This window comes from Trichoderma ghanense (genome assembly GCF_004382785.1).
Source record: "Trichoderma ghanense strain CCMA-1212 chromosome Unknown scaffold_3, whole genome shotgun sequence".
NCBI classification, from domain to species: Eukaryota; Fungi; Ascomycota; class Sordariomycetes; order Hypocreales; family Hypocreaceae; genus Trichoderma; species Trichoderma ghanense.
Genome location: NW_027395666.1, coordinates 743608 through 759868, shown reverse-complemented (window position 1 = coordinate 759868; position 16261 = coordinate 743608). Strand labels below are relative to the sequence as shown.

Genomic DNA, 16261 nt, shown 5'->3' with positions numbered 1-16261 from the left:
TCCTCTCCTTAATGGTGGTATGGATTGGCCACTCAATGCTTGAAGTTGACGATGTCCAAGTGAGACTTTTGTTCCCAGCACAAGAGCAATGCCGACTCTCGGGTGACAGCGGCAGGCACTGTCTGGTACACCAGATCTGAATAGAAAAGGCGATCGGCTTCCCTTCCTGTAATAGCTGGAGAAAGATCAAAAAGCAGAAGAAGAAGAAGCGAACGGCAACTGGTGCCCACGGATTAGCTTTTCTATGATTCTTCTCTTTCTTTGTAACGTCTACAGCTCTTCCAGGATGTTGGAGGAAGAGCTCAAAACAAGATCGGAGATATGAGGGTACGCAAAGCCGGCGGATGATCAACTCACGCTCAAAGGCTCATATTCCAACCCGAGTAGGCCCTGACAAAGAGCGAGTACTTGGAAGCGGCGCCCCAAGCACAGGTTCCTCGAGAATCAGAAAGCAGAGGAAGCAGAGGAGAGAGGGGGCTGTTGCAGGAAGGGGGGGGGTGCATGGGATACTAATACGATTGTCCAGCTGCAAGATCATGGAGCTGCACGCGGGTGTGCGTGCATATACCGGTAACGGTGCTCATGCTAGCTGGAAGGCTTCGTGTGAAGTACAGTACTCTGTAGATACAGGTACGGGGCATGTACGGAATCCGTCCAAGTGTGCGTCCACTGGAGACCATGACACCTCTTGCACCTTCTGCGGAGGGTGTCGAGGAGCGCAGGCGAGTCCAGGGGGTGGGAACGAGCCCACCTGCGATCCACACATTGACCCTGGTTCAATGCAAAACAGCTCAAAGTCTTCACGGCGAATTCTTGCTGTACATGCTTCTAGTACTTGGTTGAGCATTGTGTATTGTTCCGGTAGAAAGCTCCGCATAAGGAGAGTATGGAGAATGCAGTAGCCGTGCAAGTGCTTCGAGCCCCAATCTTCGTCCGAGGCTAGCCGTACGGCGGCGATGAAAGGTCGTAGATGGTGGCCAGCGCGAGGAGTGGAAGAATTGCTAGTGTGCCGAGCTGTTGACCATCTGCAGATAGCCCGGACGAGGCCATTGAGCTATTGAGCCATGGCACAGCAAGCACGTCTGCATGGACGCAGCCCCTCAAACCCATCCAGCCATTGAGCCAAATGGTTCGTGGGAAATCGGTGTGGATGGCTAGAGGTGGGTGCATGGCGAATCTCGTCATTCCAGCCGGCTAGTCGACGCCCCCCATTCTACCTCTAACAGCAGCGACGGCAGCTCCTGGCGAACGAGTCGCTCGCCATCAGGTGCCATGGTCCTCCGAGCCGGGTTGGGGTCCGCCTTTGGGGGATGATCAGGGGCTGGCAGACGCGTGGGGTCTCGAATAACGACTTTCTGCGCCATGGTCACCAACCCCTGGCAATGCCGCAGGGAAACGTGGCGCATCTCGCAGCAGACGTGTCAGTGGCACTACGGCACAGTCCTGACTCGAAAGGGCTGCGCGAGGGATGCGGCGTCGTGGCGGCGGCTTCTGGTTGGGGGAGTCTGGAGGATTGACGGATCGAGGGTTGGCAGTCCGTTGGATGTCGCCTTGCCACGCAGTCACGGGAAGGCTCTGAGGAGCAGCTCTGCAGCTCTGGGTAGCAGCTCTAGCAGCTCGATTGGCTGTTGGACGAGAGCTATTCCGCTTGGCCCCGACGAACGGCGCATTCCAGCAGGGCCGGTCGCGGTCCTTTTTCTCATTTCGCTCTGATCTGCCTCGTCTCGACGTTCGTCTATCGCCTGCACGGCATCAATGGTACGGGCGATGCGCCGGCTAAGGGCCAGCCAGGAACCAGGCACAGAATCCCGCATCATTGGGCCGGCAGTTGTCTGACTGAGAACAGAGTAGCATTGAGGGAAAGCTGGGCCAAGGCTCGGATGGCCAGCCCCAAAAGGAGCAGGCCGCCGGACAATGCGGGAGCAGGTTTGTGACGAGTTTCGACGGCATGCCATTGTCGAGGTGAAACCTGTGATCAAGTTGCGAGTTTTTTCTTCACTTGACAGCCTGAGGCACAAATGAACGAAGTACCAGATACTATAGTACCACGGTTGGGAGCCCGCACGTTCCGAGTCTCGATGATATCGCGATACCATTTGAGGAGTACTTGACCGTCTGTACAGGCGCAGCTGATGCCGAGACTGATGTATCTATACAGACTCTAGATGCGCAATGATCATGTGCAGCATCGGAAGGAACGATGAGCATTCCTCCCTCCCAACTTCGGTTGATGCCTGTATTATCTGGCTGTTATCAGATAAGGATGACGACTCGATCAACCTATTATCGACAACTTCAGCTTCATCCATTTGCAATGGACCAAGATAAGTTCTATCAACATTCGTCTGCCTTTACCCGGCTTTGCCCACAGCCTGCCCAGCCCTGTGTCGGCTTCGTTTCTCGGTCAAATACTGCCCCCTTGCATCGATGCGTGACGGCAATGCATGCGCCTACTAGCACCAGCATCACTAGCACTATGCGCTACAACCCAACGCCTGCTCACTGCAGATTCGACGAGCACCAATCCCACCTTCTATCGCCTCGCCGCTGACAATTGCGAATCTCGCCTGCACAAGTCTCGACTGTCCATGAAGCAAAGCAGACATGGCGGCTCGGACTTTCTCGGCTGCCAAAGCCCGGCGGTCGCTCAAATGGAGCGTTCAAGTCGGGCTCGAGGTGAGCTCGGACATGCATCGACCCATCTTGCCATCTCCATCTGGGGTCAAGGTTTGCCTCTCCGGCGGTGTGAGCCAGATGAGGCAGAAAGGGGGGGGTGGAAAGAAAAACGACAGAAAGTGCTGTTTCTTTACACCAATACAATCACTGCTGGCCAACTGAGCGGTCTCTCTCTTTTCGGTTCGAGTTGACGAATTGGTGCCCGTGCTAATTCCACACGAACCACAAAGGGACACTGCAAGCACGCTTGCTGGAACAATCGAGCTTGCGAGGTGCATCTCTCACGCCTCTCAATCAGCTGGCCTCACAGCTACAGTTGCTAAGCCGGCAGAACCGGAAGCATATGCAAGGGCCCATGAGTAATAGTACATACACCAAGAGCTCACGATCTTCAAACGCCTGACTCGCCCGCAGCTGGGCTGGTCGAGGAGCAAGTGGTGGGTGATTGCATCATGTAAGTTGTTCGACAAACCTCTGCTTTGGATACTTGGGCAGGGACGGGACGCCTCTGCATCATGAGATGAGGGACTCAGTCAAAAAGTCGTTTTGGGAAGTTTCTCGGCCAATTGCTCTTCCAGCGTCCCAATCTGACCTGCAGCTCTGACTGCTGCAGTATTACCACCGGCAAGATACCCGCGATGGCCGCCTTTATCATAGCCGAGTGCAATCCTCCGCGACTTGGCGGCAGAGATCTCCAGAACGAATGGTACCCGTCTGCTCGTCCTTGAGCTACGAAGTACATCTTGCTCGCTTGCTCGCTTATCCCTCCCCTGGCGTTCGTGTTGATGAGAAGAGCCCCGCCGTTGGACAAGAAGCAGCTCCATTACCCTTTCCCCATGGTCACGAAAGCTACTAGTCCTGATAATGCGCCGAGATGACCACGGGCTGAACGCTTAATGGCGTCTAATGGTCTGGAGGTAGCGCTTGTACTTTCACTTGGCGCCCGGTTTGATAGCTCAACTGTGCCAACTAGGTACTCACTGCATCCCATGTTGCATTGGCGCAACAGCCCTGGCAGAGAGCGCACCAATCTTGCCCTGAAGCGATATCGACATCGGCTGTTTGACCTGCACCGCGCCTCAGCAATTGAGAGGAGCCACGATGCCACCTTCGCCCAAGGCTAAGCCCCTGCCATACAGTATGCTGGCGCGTCTTATCTGGCTTGTAAGTGGTTGGAAGAACCGCCGACGAGTGAGTGAGCTGGCATCTAATTCCAGGCTGCTCCGCACAAAGGAATTTCCTACTCCAGACTAACGAGGACCTAGTTAACCCGCTAGGCAATCTGAAGCACTTGCAAACGCCACGGCTGATTTTCCCGTCGATCAGCTCAGGAGAGACGAGACGGAACGCGAGCCTCTTCCCTTTCTTAGCTCTGGGCTGCGGCTGGGAAAGGTTCGGCGCGCTCGTCACCTCGCTCTAGTGCTGGGCTAGGACTCCGGAGCCCCAGCGTCGTGTAGGAGGTACTGTACGGAGTACATACATGAAGAGTTGTGCCCGTTCTTCTACCGAGTGCATACGAGTTTTTCGTATGTACTTGCAAGCGTTTACGTCCGGTCGACGCGCTCTCTGTGCCCGCCGTCTCTCGAGCAGTCAGGATTGGGAAAATTGTCCGTCTTGTTGAGCACGTTTCGACAAGGGTGGGTGAGGAAACCGTGAGGGCCATGATATTACCGGCCCGGCCTGCTCGGGGCAGCAGATGCGCGGTGCTTTGCAGGTGAGCATCTTCGCGACCAACAAGAAGCGAAGAGAAGGGAAAGTGAGATTGCCGGCTGGCCTGGTGCAACTCTGGCCTCCCATTCCGCGTGGAGCTGGCGTATCACGGGAGAGGCCGTCCATCGCGAAGTGGCTTGAACGATCGAGGCTGTTTCGAGCAAGGGCTCCGCTTCTCCACTGCTTTCTGGCCAGGGCACCTTTTTCTAGCTTCGCCATGAACCCTTGATCCATGCGATCATGTGCCACAAGCTGCTGCTGCTGGCGTTTCGTTTCACCGGGTCACTTACCATTTTCCTACCTGAGGGCCAGAAGCACTCGAGCGAATGTGTGGAGAGGCTTCGACTTTTGGCGAGTCACGACCAGTGCACCGGACAATGACGTGCGGGAAAGGCGGAGAAAAGAGAGCACAGCAACTGGAAAGGGAACAGACAGAGAAAGGAGCAGCGAAGCGGGGAGCGAATGGCTGGTAAGCTCACGCATGAAGAGCAGAAACAGAAACGTCTTCTGCAATCTTCTCTGACGCTCACCGCTTATTCTAGCGAGGTTCTCTCTTCTTTCTTTCCACGCGTCCATGCCCACCCTTGCTGTGGCAAAGCGTCCGTTGCCTCTTGGGGCATGCAGAATCTCGCTCGCGACGTCCAAAAATACTTCTCTTCTCGTGTGCGATCTCTACAAGGGCCGTTCAGCTGACCATTGCTTCAAACTGCAGCCTATCAGAATGATGAGATGGTATGATCAAGCAACGGAGTCAACCAAAGCAACCCTCGCGCCGCCCATCCCGCTTCTTAGGCTTCATGAGCTGAAGGAGAGTTTGGGAAATGGTGTGCATGATGTGCCAACGTATCAAATCATCATCCCTTCGGCTAAACTGTCACAGTGCGGCACTTGAGAGATTGGTGAGCAGGCAGAAAGAGATCGCTCAACTCGCGTTGCGGGCTTGACCAAACTGTTTCCTCTGGTTCCGCACCATAATATACCTGCGACACCCTACTAGGTATTGTGCGTGACCAATGACGTGGAATTACCCACAGACTGCCCAAGATCACAGAAATCCACGATGACGACGGCCGATGATCTAAAGTACTTTGTACTGCATCCTACAATCCCTCTGAGCAGTTTTCACTGGAGATTCTTGGAAGGTCAATCTCACGCCCATAGACACCCTGGTATCAATAGCCAGCCGACAATCCTTGGCCTCACCACGTGGATGCGACAACTATGCAGCTTGGAGCGCCGCATGTCGACGGCATAGCTCCAGTCTGCGGAGTATGCTCCGAAGACGAAGGAACCCTCCATCCGTGCGTTCGATGAGCTGATTACTTCTAGTTTTACTAGACTGTTGTCTTTTCGCATTCGATATCGACTCTGGCGGACCGCGAATCGTATGTCCGCAGCCCCCATGCGGCACGCATGGTTGCGGCCGCTTCTCATGCAGCCGAATCCTATCATACGAAGCACTTGCCGGTATCAAACATCTTCAAAGAGCAGAGGGTGCCGTTGGCCGGGTGCACGGACAAATACTACGCAGACTACTCGTGTGACTCTTTGCGTTCCATCAGCCTTGCTGGTAATGACGGCTCTATCATACGGCGGAGAGGTGGTCGTCCGTTTGAGTTTGCCCCAACAAGTGCTCCAAAGGTATTAGATTTGCAAGTCTATTTTTATCATGTCTTCATCCTGGTGTGAAGAAAAAGGTACAGGTTGGGTTACATCACAACGTTCTACATCAATGATCTCTCAATTGCTGTATCTACCACGTTGATATCTGGTTGATACGAGCAAGTGTCTACTGACTACCTGGATTCCAACCACAGCACTCATATACTAGTCGGCTAGTCTTCTGCTGATTAAAGGAGCTCTGACTAAACTCTACAAAGAGTTTTGCAGCAGCTGCGTCGAGGCAGTCATCTGCTGGGGAGTACAGAGCCCGGGAAACCACAACCCGCAAGCATCAAGCTATACTTTCACGTGGAGCTAATGCTCAATGAAGAACCCCATCATCGATGAGCGACGACGGCACGGCCAATTCAGCGTTTCATGACGCGTGTTAGCTGTAGGGTCATTCTCCATTCCCCCGAAGCCCATGAAGAATCCTTTTATGATTGATCATATGCCCCGTGCTTCGTCAACGAGACAACTGAGGCGATGAGAGGTGAAGACCCCGTCCTGGAATCACTAACAGTTCATGCTCCTATTACCCAAGTTTCTCAAAAGGATGCATGCCCGTTTCATAATAGGCCACACGACGCTGGCCTACCAATGAAAGCTCACCATGATCCTCCTCCGCGGCAACATCCAACTGTCCGAGGCTTGACCTATCCATCGTCCATTTTACACTTTACGCTAGCATTGCGTCTGCTGTATGTAGCATCGCTCGTGGTTCGAGTAGCATTCACGGCCGAGTGATATCCGGGGAAAGGTCACCGAAACAAGAGCTTCGACGCTATCAATGAAGGATGGGCCACGTTCCGCTTGGTGGACTGACCGGCAAGAATTGGCATTTCGGGGCTTGCAGCTCAGCTCGCGCATACACTACAGCGTACTCTCCTCTAAGAAGGTCCTGCTGACCCCTCTGAATCCATACATATCGCCATTCCCCTCTCGTATTCTCCAGCTCAGGTCGATGGGAGCTATGTACTACTTATCGCGTGACCGTGGCGAAACGCAAGAGTCTCCCATGCGGGTTTTGCTTGAGAGAATGTCTACTCCGCAGTACAAAAAGTGTGTCAGATCTTCCACGATATGAAAGGATTCTAGGGGAGGATCTGGGTGGAAGTGCGCATATGACGTGTATCTGTAAACAGAAAGAATAAAATGGCGTAAGAGGTGAGAGTGTCCGTGAGCTCGGTTCCAGTGCGTCGGATCTGGGTGAATGTCAGAGCTATGCTCGTGGCCTAGCACGAATCAAGGAGGCAGCCAGCCAGAGAAGACAAGGTGAGAAAGTCTGCAAGTGGACATCGTTCTCATTAGACAATACCTGCACTGTTTCTGTGGAAGGGGAAGGAGGAGGAGGGAAGAGTTGTTGTTGTTCGTCTCCAGGAGTTGCGACTTACACGATGCCATCTTGTCCGGCACTTACCGATAACAAGGGAATAAGCATATGAATTTCGATTAGGCTGCAAGTTGGCATGAAAGACGCTTGGTTCCGTGGTCTAGTTGGTTATGACATTTCGTTAACACGTTTAACGCCACCGAAAAGGTCCCCGGTTCGAGCCCGGGCGGAATCACCACTTTCTTTTTTTGCAGCGCATTATTAGAACGCTTGGCTTTCATTTTTGCGTCTTTAATTCTCTTTCGCATTTATGTTAGTTGTTGTTGTGGCTTCAAGAGTCTGAGGAGATCATTCAAGCTGAGTTGAAAGGCGTATCAATTTGATCGTAGTTCCAAGGACCCATTGCACCTCAGAAGCCAAGTATGGAGTTTTCAACAATCATGCATACATAAACCACAGCCATCCATCTTCTAGTCCGAAGAGCAATACAGTCCCTTCACCTAATTCCATCCATTACAATACCTTCTTCAAAGAGCTCGACCACTTAAGGGTAAGGATGGGTAAGAGCGCAAGAGACCGATCGAACGTTGTGATCAGGCAAGTTGCTGTTGTCGAATAGTGAGATGGCGTACCAGATGGCCGAAGCGGCCGGGTTGTTGCAGTAATCGCGGCTATGAAGCGCGAAAGAAGAGGGAAGAGTCAGTAAAGGGGACAGAACAAGATATGTTTAGGGAGAGAGAGAGGAGGGCTGGTAGAACTTACTTGTAAAGGGTGCAGGAGACGTAGAAGGGGCTTGGGAACTGTTGTAGCTCGACTGAGCTCACGTTTCCGATGCTTCATGGTTAATCGGGATAGGTTAGCACATGGTCTTTCCTGATAGACTGATTCCGAGTTTGGAGAAAAAAGTCGACATCATGCTGGTGGGTTGCGGTCAGGAGAGGAAGGAGGAGGGAAGCTTACAGGCCCTCAGGGAGTTGAAGACACGTGTCGATTTTGCCGGCAACGAAAGAATTGCCCTGAAAGTCCGGCTCAGAGTAGAATGTCGCCTTTGTGTTTGCCATGACAAGCCGTTAGTGATGTTGGGTTCACATAATGCTGGCGTAGTTTGTTCGTGTGGAGGANGGGGAGACTCACGATTGGCCCGACGGGGATGAGCTGGGCGACTGCGACGGAGGCAGAAGCAACGATGCAGGGGAGCAGCTGGTTGAAATGCATCTTTCACGGCTATAAGAGGGTGGTAGATGGAAAATGCGGGCAAGTTTCTAGGATTCGGGGAGAGATTTGAAATCAGGAACTCAAGGAAGGGGGAGGAAAGAGGCACGTTCACACGTCAACGCATATAAGATATATATATATATACATATGTATTTACTCTTTCGATTATTTTATCTCCGTTTACAATTGTTATTGTTCTCAATTCAGAGACAGGGAAACACTTGGCGGGATGGGCCACCAGAGACATATCATCCGGTTGTCCATGCCGAGACATCTTGTCTGGAATGCTTTGCGGACACACTCTGCAGTTGTTTTTTTGCCCAATTTCTTCATGAACTCCATTCAACGTCTTGTACAACAGAGTGCCCCATTGAGAACATCTCGTTGCCGTCTTCTCGGTCATTTACCATGAAGACCCTCTTGAGCGGCCTCAGAGTTGTCACCTGTTATGCACCCCAAGCTGAGCTATACAAAGTTCCATATCCCGCTTTCAACATCCCGAGATTGCTCACGGACATGGGGCTTTTGAGGATCAGAGACACATCAGCTATTAAACTTGCTGAAGCATATGACTGGTGTTTATCCCTTGTGTCTCATCCAAGAGAATTCCTGAGACCGTCCACTTCTAGCGATTCTTGCAATTAGCAGATCGGCTCCGTCCGCCTCCGAAAGACTTGGGGGCCGTCTGTAATACATTAGAAAAACCACCAGTCTCATCTACATCTGGAGCAGTGCACTATATATTGCTCCGGACCACTGTAATTGGCCAAGCCAGGGCGATGGGATGCATCGCCGCGGAACTGCAATCCGCGAGTACGGACATGCAAACGACATGAACGAGTCTACATTTCCTCGCAACTATAACATGGGCCATGTATTTGCAAGTCCAACCAGTCAATAAGTAGGCATCCTTCAAGAAGAGCGCCAGGTAACGTGGATTAATGTAGTTCATGAGTTGTATGAAATCTCAGAGCAGTCGTCGAGGTACAAAACGAACGGACGCTTTCTCCAGACAGATCCGGCTCGCTTTGCAACACTACCGCCATCAGGACGAGGGAAAAGACCGAAACAGGGCTGGAGCTGTTGCGAGACGAGGTCCACGGCACAATGACCAGTATCTACAAGCGCTACTCTATATGGCAACGTTAGAACGACTATAGAAAGACATTGTCTATCACTCAGGAATGCGCAGCCCACTCTGCATGCCTAAGGAGGCACACTCTTAAACTTCAGTTGTCCTAGATCAGCGATCTCTTACTGCTTTTTGCTTATATAGTGCTCGTCCTACCGGAGATGATCACGGATAGTCCGGCGAGTGCTCCGGAGCGGGCTGGAAATATCCGGACCATAGTGTCTCGGGAGCCATTGGGATGGTGTTGGAATATCATCACATCGCCCCCCATCTCTCTTCTTCTCTTTACGGTAGTATCCCAATGTCAATTGAGGGATGTATATTCAATGATTGGATCAATGTGTGCATGGGAGCACTGAGTACAGACAGGCGCCTGCAGAATCGATGACGACGCAGATTACTCGATCCATATCCCAGCACTGCAGATCACCCATCTGCCATCAGCTACGTCAACATTGAATCAACATTTGCTGGCCTTCATGAGCATCGTCTTATCATTTCCTTTCGTAAACCTCTCGCCATTCCAGGAGGGCGCGTAACCCGCTAAACATGTCGCTTCATTCCCCCTTATTTCCATCCCTTGACGGCACAATTGACCCGGCTTCTTGAAACACAAAATACATCAGTCGGAATTCTGTACCAAATGGACTTATTTCTTCTTCTTCATATCCTTGCAGAAAACCGATCGGACATCGGTATTGCGACGGATATTGACAGGACTATTCGAGGTGGTCACGTATAGAATCGCAGTGCCGGAGTCGCAGTTGTTAGATCTAGAAGAAACAAAAGCCCAGTCATCAGCTGCAAAGAAAAAACGCGACACAGCAGCCATGCATCTTTTGGGGGGGGTTATTTCACTCACGAGTACAGTGTACAGAGTCTTGAAGAAGGAGAATTTGGCCACAGCTTTGCTGATAGAACATGGCCGTATCTTTTCAACTTCGTTAGCAGGGAACTCTCTCTCTTATACCATGACATATGGAGGGGATGTGCATACAACGGGTTGGCGACTTTGACGCAAGAGTCCAGGCCGCGGACGTCAAACTGAGGCCCTGTCCAGCCAAATTCACGATACAACGTCACCTGTTGCATGGTTTGCGTTAGCCCAGAGATACGAGGTCGTATTGGATCTATCGGTGAGAAACTGACGACGGGAGCCACGGGAACTTCCTCGACTGGAGCAGCGGCGACGCATGTCGCCAGAATGCAGGGGAGGAACTTGGATAGAAGCATGGCTGGATGAAACTCAAAGAATCAAACAAAGAACACTCGAAACTGGGTTTTCCTCAGACTTCTAAATTCCTTGCCTAAAAGACGAGGAGGGAACAGCGTCTGGGGCAACAACGGCGGAAACAGGACGGAGAAAGAAAGGAGATGTTGTCGTGGACAGTTGAAACAGAGATCCGCCAAAGAATGGAAAGCATAACAGTCTTCCTCCTCCCTTCTTATACACGTACTCACCTTACCTTATATATATATATAGCTCACCGCACCTTACACCTTACGCCTTGTACCTTGTACAGTAACTGCGTCTCTCAGAGCGCGGGTCTCTCCCGCAACCCGCAACAAAAAAGCCTGCTTTTCTTTTCCCTTTTCTCTCATCCAGTTACTAAATTACTAACTTAATGCAAGGATCTTCTTTTCATAGTTGATTAGTTGCTTAGCTGCTCTTTCTCCGCAAATTGTGTTTCACATGACGCTACTTTACTGTTCAATGGCCATTAGTATCGAGCTTGAGCAAAGGGAGGAGAGCCGATCGACTTCCGAGACAGTACTATTAGTAGTAGTATGTAGTAGGTGAGAATAGCACACGAATGCGGCGCCCTGCTTAACTAGCAACTGTCTCAAAATTTGCTTCTTTTTATGGCCGTTTAATTTCATTTTATGAGCGTCCTTCTCTTTCTATTTTTGTTGCGCTTCTTTGGCTGGCCACTGGGTATTTTATGACAAGGGAGGTCGGGAGTTGTCCGTCTTCGTAAGGGCGATGCTCGCCCTTATGCCCAGTCATGTCCACAGCTATCGCTACTACTCTCTCACACATCATGGCCATGAGAACAATCCATCCAATTAGATATACCTATAATCTTGTATTTGGAAAGGCCATCAGCCTTGAGCCTCGGATAAAGACAGATGACATGTTCCCATCGTCTAATCAGGCAGAAATAAACCCAACCTTGCAAAACAGCGACTTGATCCCGTAATTCTCAAGATCAAGCGGGCTCTCAAAGTCAGAGACGAAATATCACAGTACTCCGACCTTCATTTCACAAAGCATCAGTCAGCCAAAGTCCCCAATGTGAAACATTGAAAGAAAAAGTAAGAATAAGGGGAAAGGGATTCGAGGGGAAGAGGGGGAACTCACGAGTAGAGTGTGCATAGGCCGAAGTACAAAGGCGTTGTGATGCCTCGCACGTTTACCGATCCTACATTGTCATACCTACATTTTTTTTTTTAACTACGATTTGGTCTGGATATCATCACAAAGGACCAGGTAAAAGGGTGGTCGAAGGGGGATCGTGGCAGAAAACGTAGACGTACAAATTCTCAGGCAGCGTTACACGTTCGCCGATGCTCCAGAGGTCGAGTCTACCTCCTCCCAAATGAGGCTCGCTATGCACCGTAATCTATATAAGGTTCCCCTCATTAGCAGTAAATCTTCTACAGAATGTGGTCTTGTAAGTGATGGAGTATGCGTGTAGTGGGGGGGAGAGACGTGCCATGGGAGGATCATCCACGACGGCGGCTTCAACGGCTGCTGCCAGGATGTACGTTGGGAGAGACAACTTGAGGTGCATCGCTCAATCGCTTGATAACGAGAAGAGTAAAAGTGTTGAAGGCGATATTTGGAATGTTGAGGGACGATGAGAGAAGTAGTAGCTGGAGAGCAACGTGAGGACTCTACATGCACTTATATAGCCATGTAATCCCGCGTAGTATCACCATGTGGGTGACAGTGCCGGTGTTTCAGTCTACATCTTGCGTGTAGTAAGTGATCAGACTAACAATCGACTCAAATCTCTTCTTAGGTGGGAAGTTGTTTATCACTATTACTACTGGACGAGTCACAGATACTTCACTTCTGGACAAGATGTCATCTCCCCTGGCAGTATCCCCGTGGTCCCTTGTCTCTGGAACCCAATGGACGGTAGTATGGCCTCACAACGAACGGTCGGTATTCTTATTACTTAGCAGTCAAATACTGCTGCTCATCCAATCTATCAACAAGTTGCTTTCCCGCTTCAGCATGAAGCAGTGCTAATGACAGAACGCATGTTATCCATTCCCTCCCCCCTTCCCTTTACCCCAACGCCAATATCATGCAGAAGCAAACCCTAGCCTACCATAGTGGCGTTATCAAGATATTTGTTGTAAAATCATTCGAAAATTTGGTCGTCGCTCAGAAACTCTAGCTGGGTGGATGGATCATCCACCGCCGTCAACAGATTATGCGTATATTCGTTGGCCAGGCTGTTGCCCGCCGTCCACTCGTTGCGTCGTCGGTGAATCTCATTCATGCCCTGGCACGCCGTCTCGGCAATGTAGTGCAGCTCGTCGAGGGTGTTGGGATTGCAGTTTGTAAACACGCCGTCGATGCTCTTCTGCCATCCCGAGGTGGTGTTCTCCACGGCAGTCTGATATGCATTGGTATCATAGTCGACAATTCGAACATAGTCGGGTCGGTCTGTGAGTCGTTGGAGGAGGTAGTCCTCCCGAGAGTCTTGGGGGAGGTACTCGACGGGATCGCCGGTAGGCGTAGGAGGCTGGCGGATCCCCATGACGACTTCGACGAAGCGCTGAGACAGGCTACGCGCCATGCCGCAGGGGTCGATGAGGTCAAAGTCTGGGCTGGTGACGATTTCATCTCGAATGTAGAGGTCGTACGCAAGAAACGAGGCTCGACAGATGCGCAGATTGGGCATGGTGCAGCGCAGCATCATGGCCATCCAGTGGTCGTCCTCTTCAGGCCGCTGGTTGGCGATGCCAACCCACAGAACCTTCTTGGAACTGTAGTTCCAGTCACGGGACTGTTCCGTCTTCAGGTACACTTCGTTGAGGTACAGCTCCTCCATGAGGGCTCCAAATTCCTCGGTGAATCGTCTAAAAACGTCCGGGGAGATTTCCACCCGCTTCAACTCCAGACACGTCAGGTTATCAAGCATGATGCGAGGCGGCGGCAGCACACGCGCTCTCCACTCCTCCACGGCCATCTGGTTGGACCTGGTCTGTTTCAATCCCCGAGGCGGCCTGTCATCGTGCTCCATTCCGATTATACACAAGGTCTCGAGGTGCTGTGCGTGCTCAATAATGTTCCAGAAGCACGACCCAAACATGCTAACGCGCGGCGGGTCGGTCTCGTGCCGACGGAGGGCAATGACGAGGTGCTTGAGGACTGCCACGGTGGCCATGATGTTCATCACATCGCTAGGGTTCATCCACAGGTGGCAGACGGCAATGTCTGTCACGTTTTCCAGCACCAAGACCTTCATCGAGGCCGAGTCCTCTTCCGGGCGCGAGGCCAGTGCCTTGAAGGTGTTGGCGAGGATGATGGTGGCGGCGTTGCAGTGTCGGCCTACCAGTTGGAAAGGCAGGCTCAGCCGCAGCCGCTCGACATCACGGCAGTTGAAGAGGAGAGCCTCGACGGCCTGGTAGTATTCCTTCTCGGTAAAGGACATCTCGCCCATGCAGTAGAGGTTTTGGAGCGACTGGCAAAAGTCCATCATCCAGGGGACGCGGGCAAAGACTGTGTTGAGAAAGTCGACTTCCACTGAGAGAGCTCGTCAGCTGACCACAACCATACCCGCGGTCCATCACGCCGGAAACGCCTTACTCTCGTCGCGGAGAACCATCAGGTCGATGTAGAGGCTCTTGCAGTGGTATCCCACCGTCTGCAGCGCATCCGTCCGCGGCCGGCCAAGGCGACTCGTCTTGCTGAGGCGCGAGAACTCGAGCTCGAGGGTGCGGCATGCGTAAGGCTTGAGGATCCGGTCAAAGGCCTTGCACACGAGGCGGAGGTCGAGGACGGCATTCTTGGGGCCGGAGTCGACGCAGTGCAGCAGGATGGCGTCGATGAGCTCGGTGGGCAGGCGATTCATCGCGTCGTCTGGCGGGCTGGAGGCGGGGAGGTCAAGGCCAGAGCGGGATGCATCTGGGCCTGGCTGGAGAGGGCGCGGAGACGAGGGGGTGCGCGGCTGCGAGGGTCGAGGTTCGAGGTTCGATATCCGAGGGCAACGGGCAGGACGAGGCTGGAGTTGTGGCGGGTTTGGCAGTGAGCAATTAAACAGGCTGCATGTGCTTGATTGGCGATGACATGACGAGAACAAGATGCACGTCGGGAGCTTGGCGTCGATGGCGCTACACAGTATCCAAAGGGGTGTCTGCTATCTTATCGGTTTCCTAGCTACGTACAGGTAGGTAGGTAGGCATGGTTACCCTGGAGTTGGGCGTGATATGGGGGGGTTCCCGGCTGCATTGCTTCAGTGTGCGCAGCAGATGTCCTGTGATGGCTGCAGCTAGATATGAGCTATATCACAGAAAAGGTCCGACTAATTCATATGTTGAAAGGGGAGCTGCATGCATCGGCGGGAGGAATTTGTAGAGTAAAGAGCCCCCATTGTTGTGGATTGGCCGAAGCGTTGCACCACTTCTGATAGTGCTGAGAAGGGGTCTATCTGCTGAACCAGGTGCTACCTTCCACTAACCTTCGTAGGACCCCTGTGTCGAATATCGCAGCGTAGTGAGCATGAGATCTCCCCTCGAGAATAGAAGATTTTGAGCACCTTGAGATTCGGACGCCGATCGCATCACGAACGACTCAATTACCTGCATCGCACAGCTGGTGGTCACTACCTTGTACGATACAAGTATATCTTGGGATGAGTCAGCACAACCCCCAATCAAGCTGCAGCTCGGGAATGGCCGCTCGTCTGTACAATGTGGAGCCTGTGGCGGCTGGCGGCCGAGACTAGCGGCATCTTGCAGGCGGAGAGAGATTTGGCGATACGGAGGAGAGAGGCTTCGTCTGCACCAGGGCGACCCAACTCTCACCGTTTAGGGGGGGAGGACTATCCGAGGCAGACGGATCGAAAGGGATGGCCGGTACTGCGCATTGTTGCGATATAGTCTATAAAGTAAGCAAGACGGAGTCGGGAGGCCTGCTTTGTACGACGGAGCACATAATAGAGCATGGAGTGGCATCAAAAATGTCACGTCTCTGCCATCCAACCTCAGCACGCGAGGTAAACCACGGAAATCAAACATCATATGACAAATGCTCGAAAATACAATTGTTCGAGAGCAAAGCCTCGACCCTAGACGCAGGAACAAGGCCGGCCTTGACTTCCACCCTGTGACCCTCTGACCCGGTCGATAATAGGGAGAGTGGGGGAGAGGCCGGGCCAGCTGACTGCGCCCGATCTCGTACGCAGCACGCCGACGATAACGAACAGAAGAGAAGAGATATGACGAGGGCAATAAGGAGACAAGGCAAATTTTTTTTTTCTCAAATTACCGAAATGTTTTCAGTCTCGAGACGA

General features: G+C 52.2%; 5 protein-coding genes across 5 annotated transcripts; 1 reads left to right on the top strand and 4 right to left on the bottom strand.

The window, feature by feature from the left end:
* Positions 1 to 526: 526 nt before the first annotated feature.
* On the top strand, positions 527 to 1934 carry CCMA1212_003559 (uncharacterized protein; the record flags this gene model as incomplete). The annotated part of the gene is made up of 6 exons (XM_073700902.1): positions 527 to 554; positions 631 to 831; positions 903 to 945; positions 1032 to 1160; positions 1319 to 1527; positions 1617 to 1934. Exons 1-6 carry the CDS (start codon positions 537 to 539, stop codon positions 1932 to 1934), a joined length of 918 nt encoding a protein of 305 aa, XP_073560649.1. The 5' UTR covers positions 527 to 536.
* CCMA1212_003558 (uncharacterized protein) lies at positions 581 to 1955 on the bottom strand (the record flags this gene model as incomplete). Its single annotated transcript, XM_073700901.1, has 3 exons — positions 581 to 1054; positions 1375 to 1625; positions 1664 to 1955. 3 exons carry the CDS (start codon positions 1953 to 1955, stop codon positions 581 to 583), a joined length of 1017 nt encoding a protein of 338 aa, XP_073560650.1.
* A 5970-nt stretch (positions 1956 to 7925) lies between these two features.
* CCMA1212_003555 (uncharacterized protein) lies at positions 7926 to 8596 on the bottom strand (the record flags this gene model as incomplete). The annotated part of the gene is made up of 4 exons (XM_073700900.1): positions 7926 to 8052; positions 8144 to 8215; positions 8342 to 8427; positions 8516 to 8596. The coding sequence occupies 4 exons, from the start codon at positions 8594 to 8596 to the stop codon at positions 7926 to 7928; spliced, it is 366 nt and encodes a 121-aa protein (XP_073560126.1).
* A 1781-nt stretch (positions 8597 to 10377) lies between these two features.
* Positions 10378 to 10963, bottom strand: CCMA1212_003554 (uncharacterized protein; the record flags this gene model as incomplete). Its single annotated transcript, XM_073700899.1, has 2 exons — positions 10591 to 10963; positions 10378 to 10501 (listed from the first exon to the last, which is right to left on the bottom strand). Exons 1-2 carry the CDS (start codon positions 10959 to 10961, stop codon positions 10378 to 10380), a joined length of 495 nt encoding a protein of 164 aa, XP_073560127.1. The 5' UTR covers positions 10962 to 10963.
* Positions 10964 to 13102: 2139 nt separating this feature from the next.
* On the bottom strand, positions 13103 to 14821 carry CCMA1212_003553 (uncharacterized protein; the record flags this gene model as incomplete). The annotated part of the gene is made up of 2 exons (XM_073700898.1): positions 13103 to 14493; positions 14557 to 14821. 2 exons carry the CDS (start codon positions 14819 to 14821, stop codon positions 13103 to 13105), a joined length of 1656 nt encoding a protein of 551 aa, XP_073560122.1.
* Positions 14822 to 16261: the final 1440 nt, after the last annotated feature.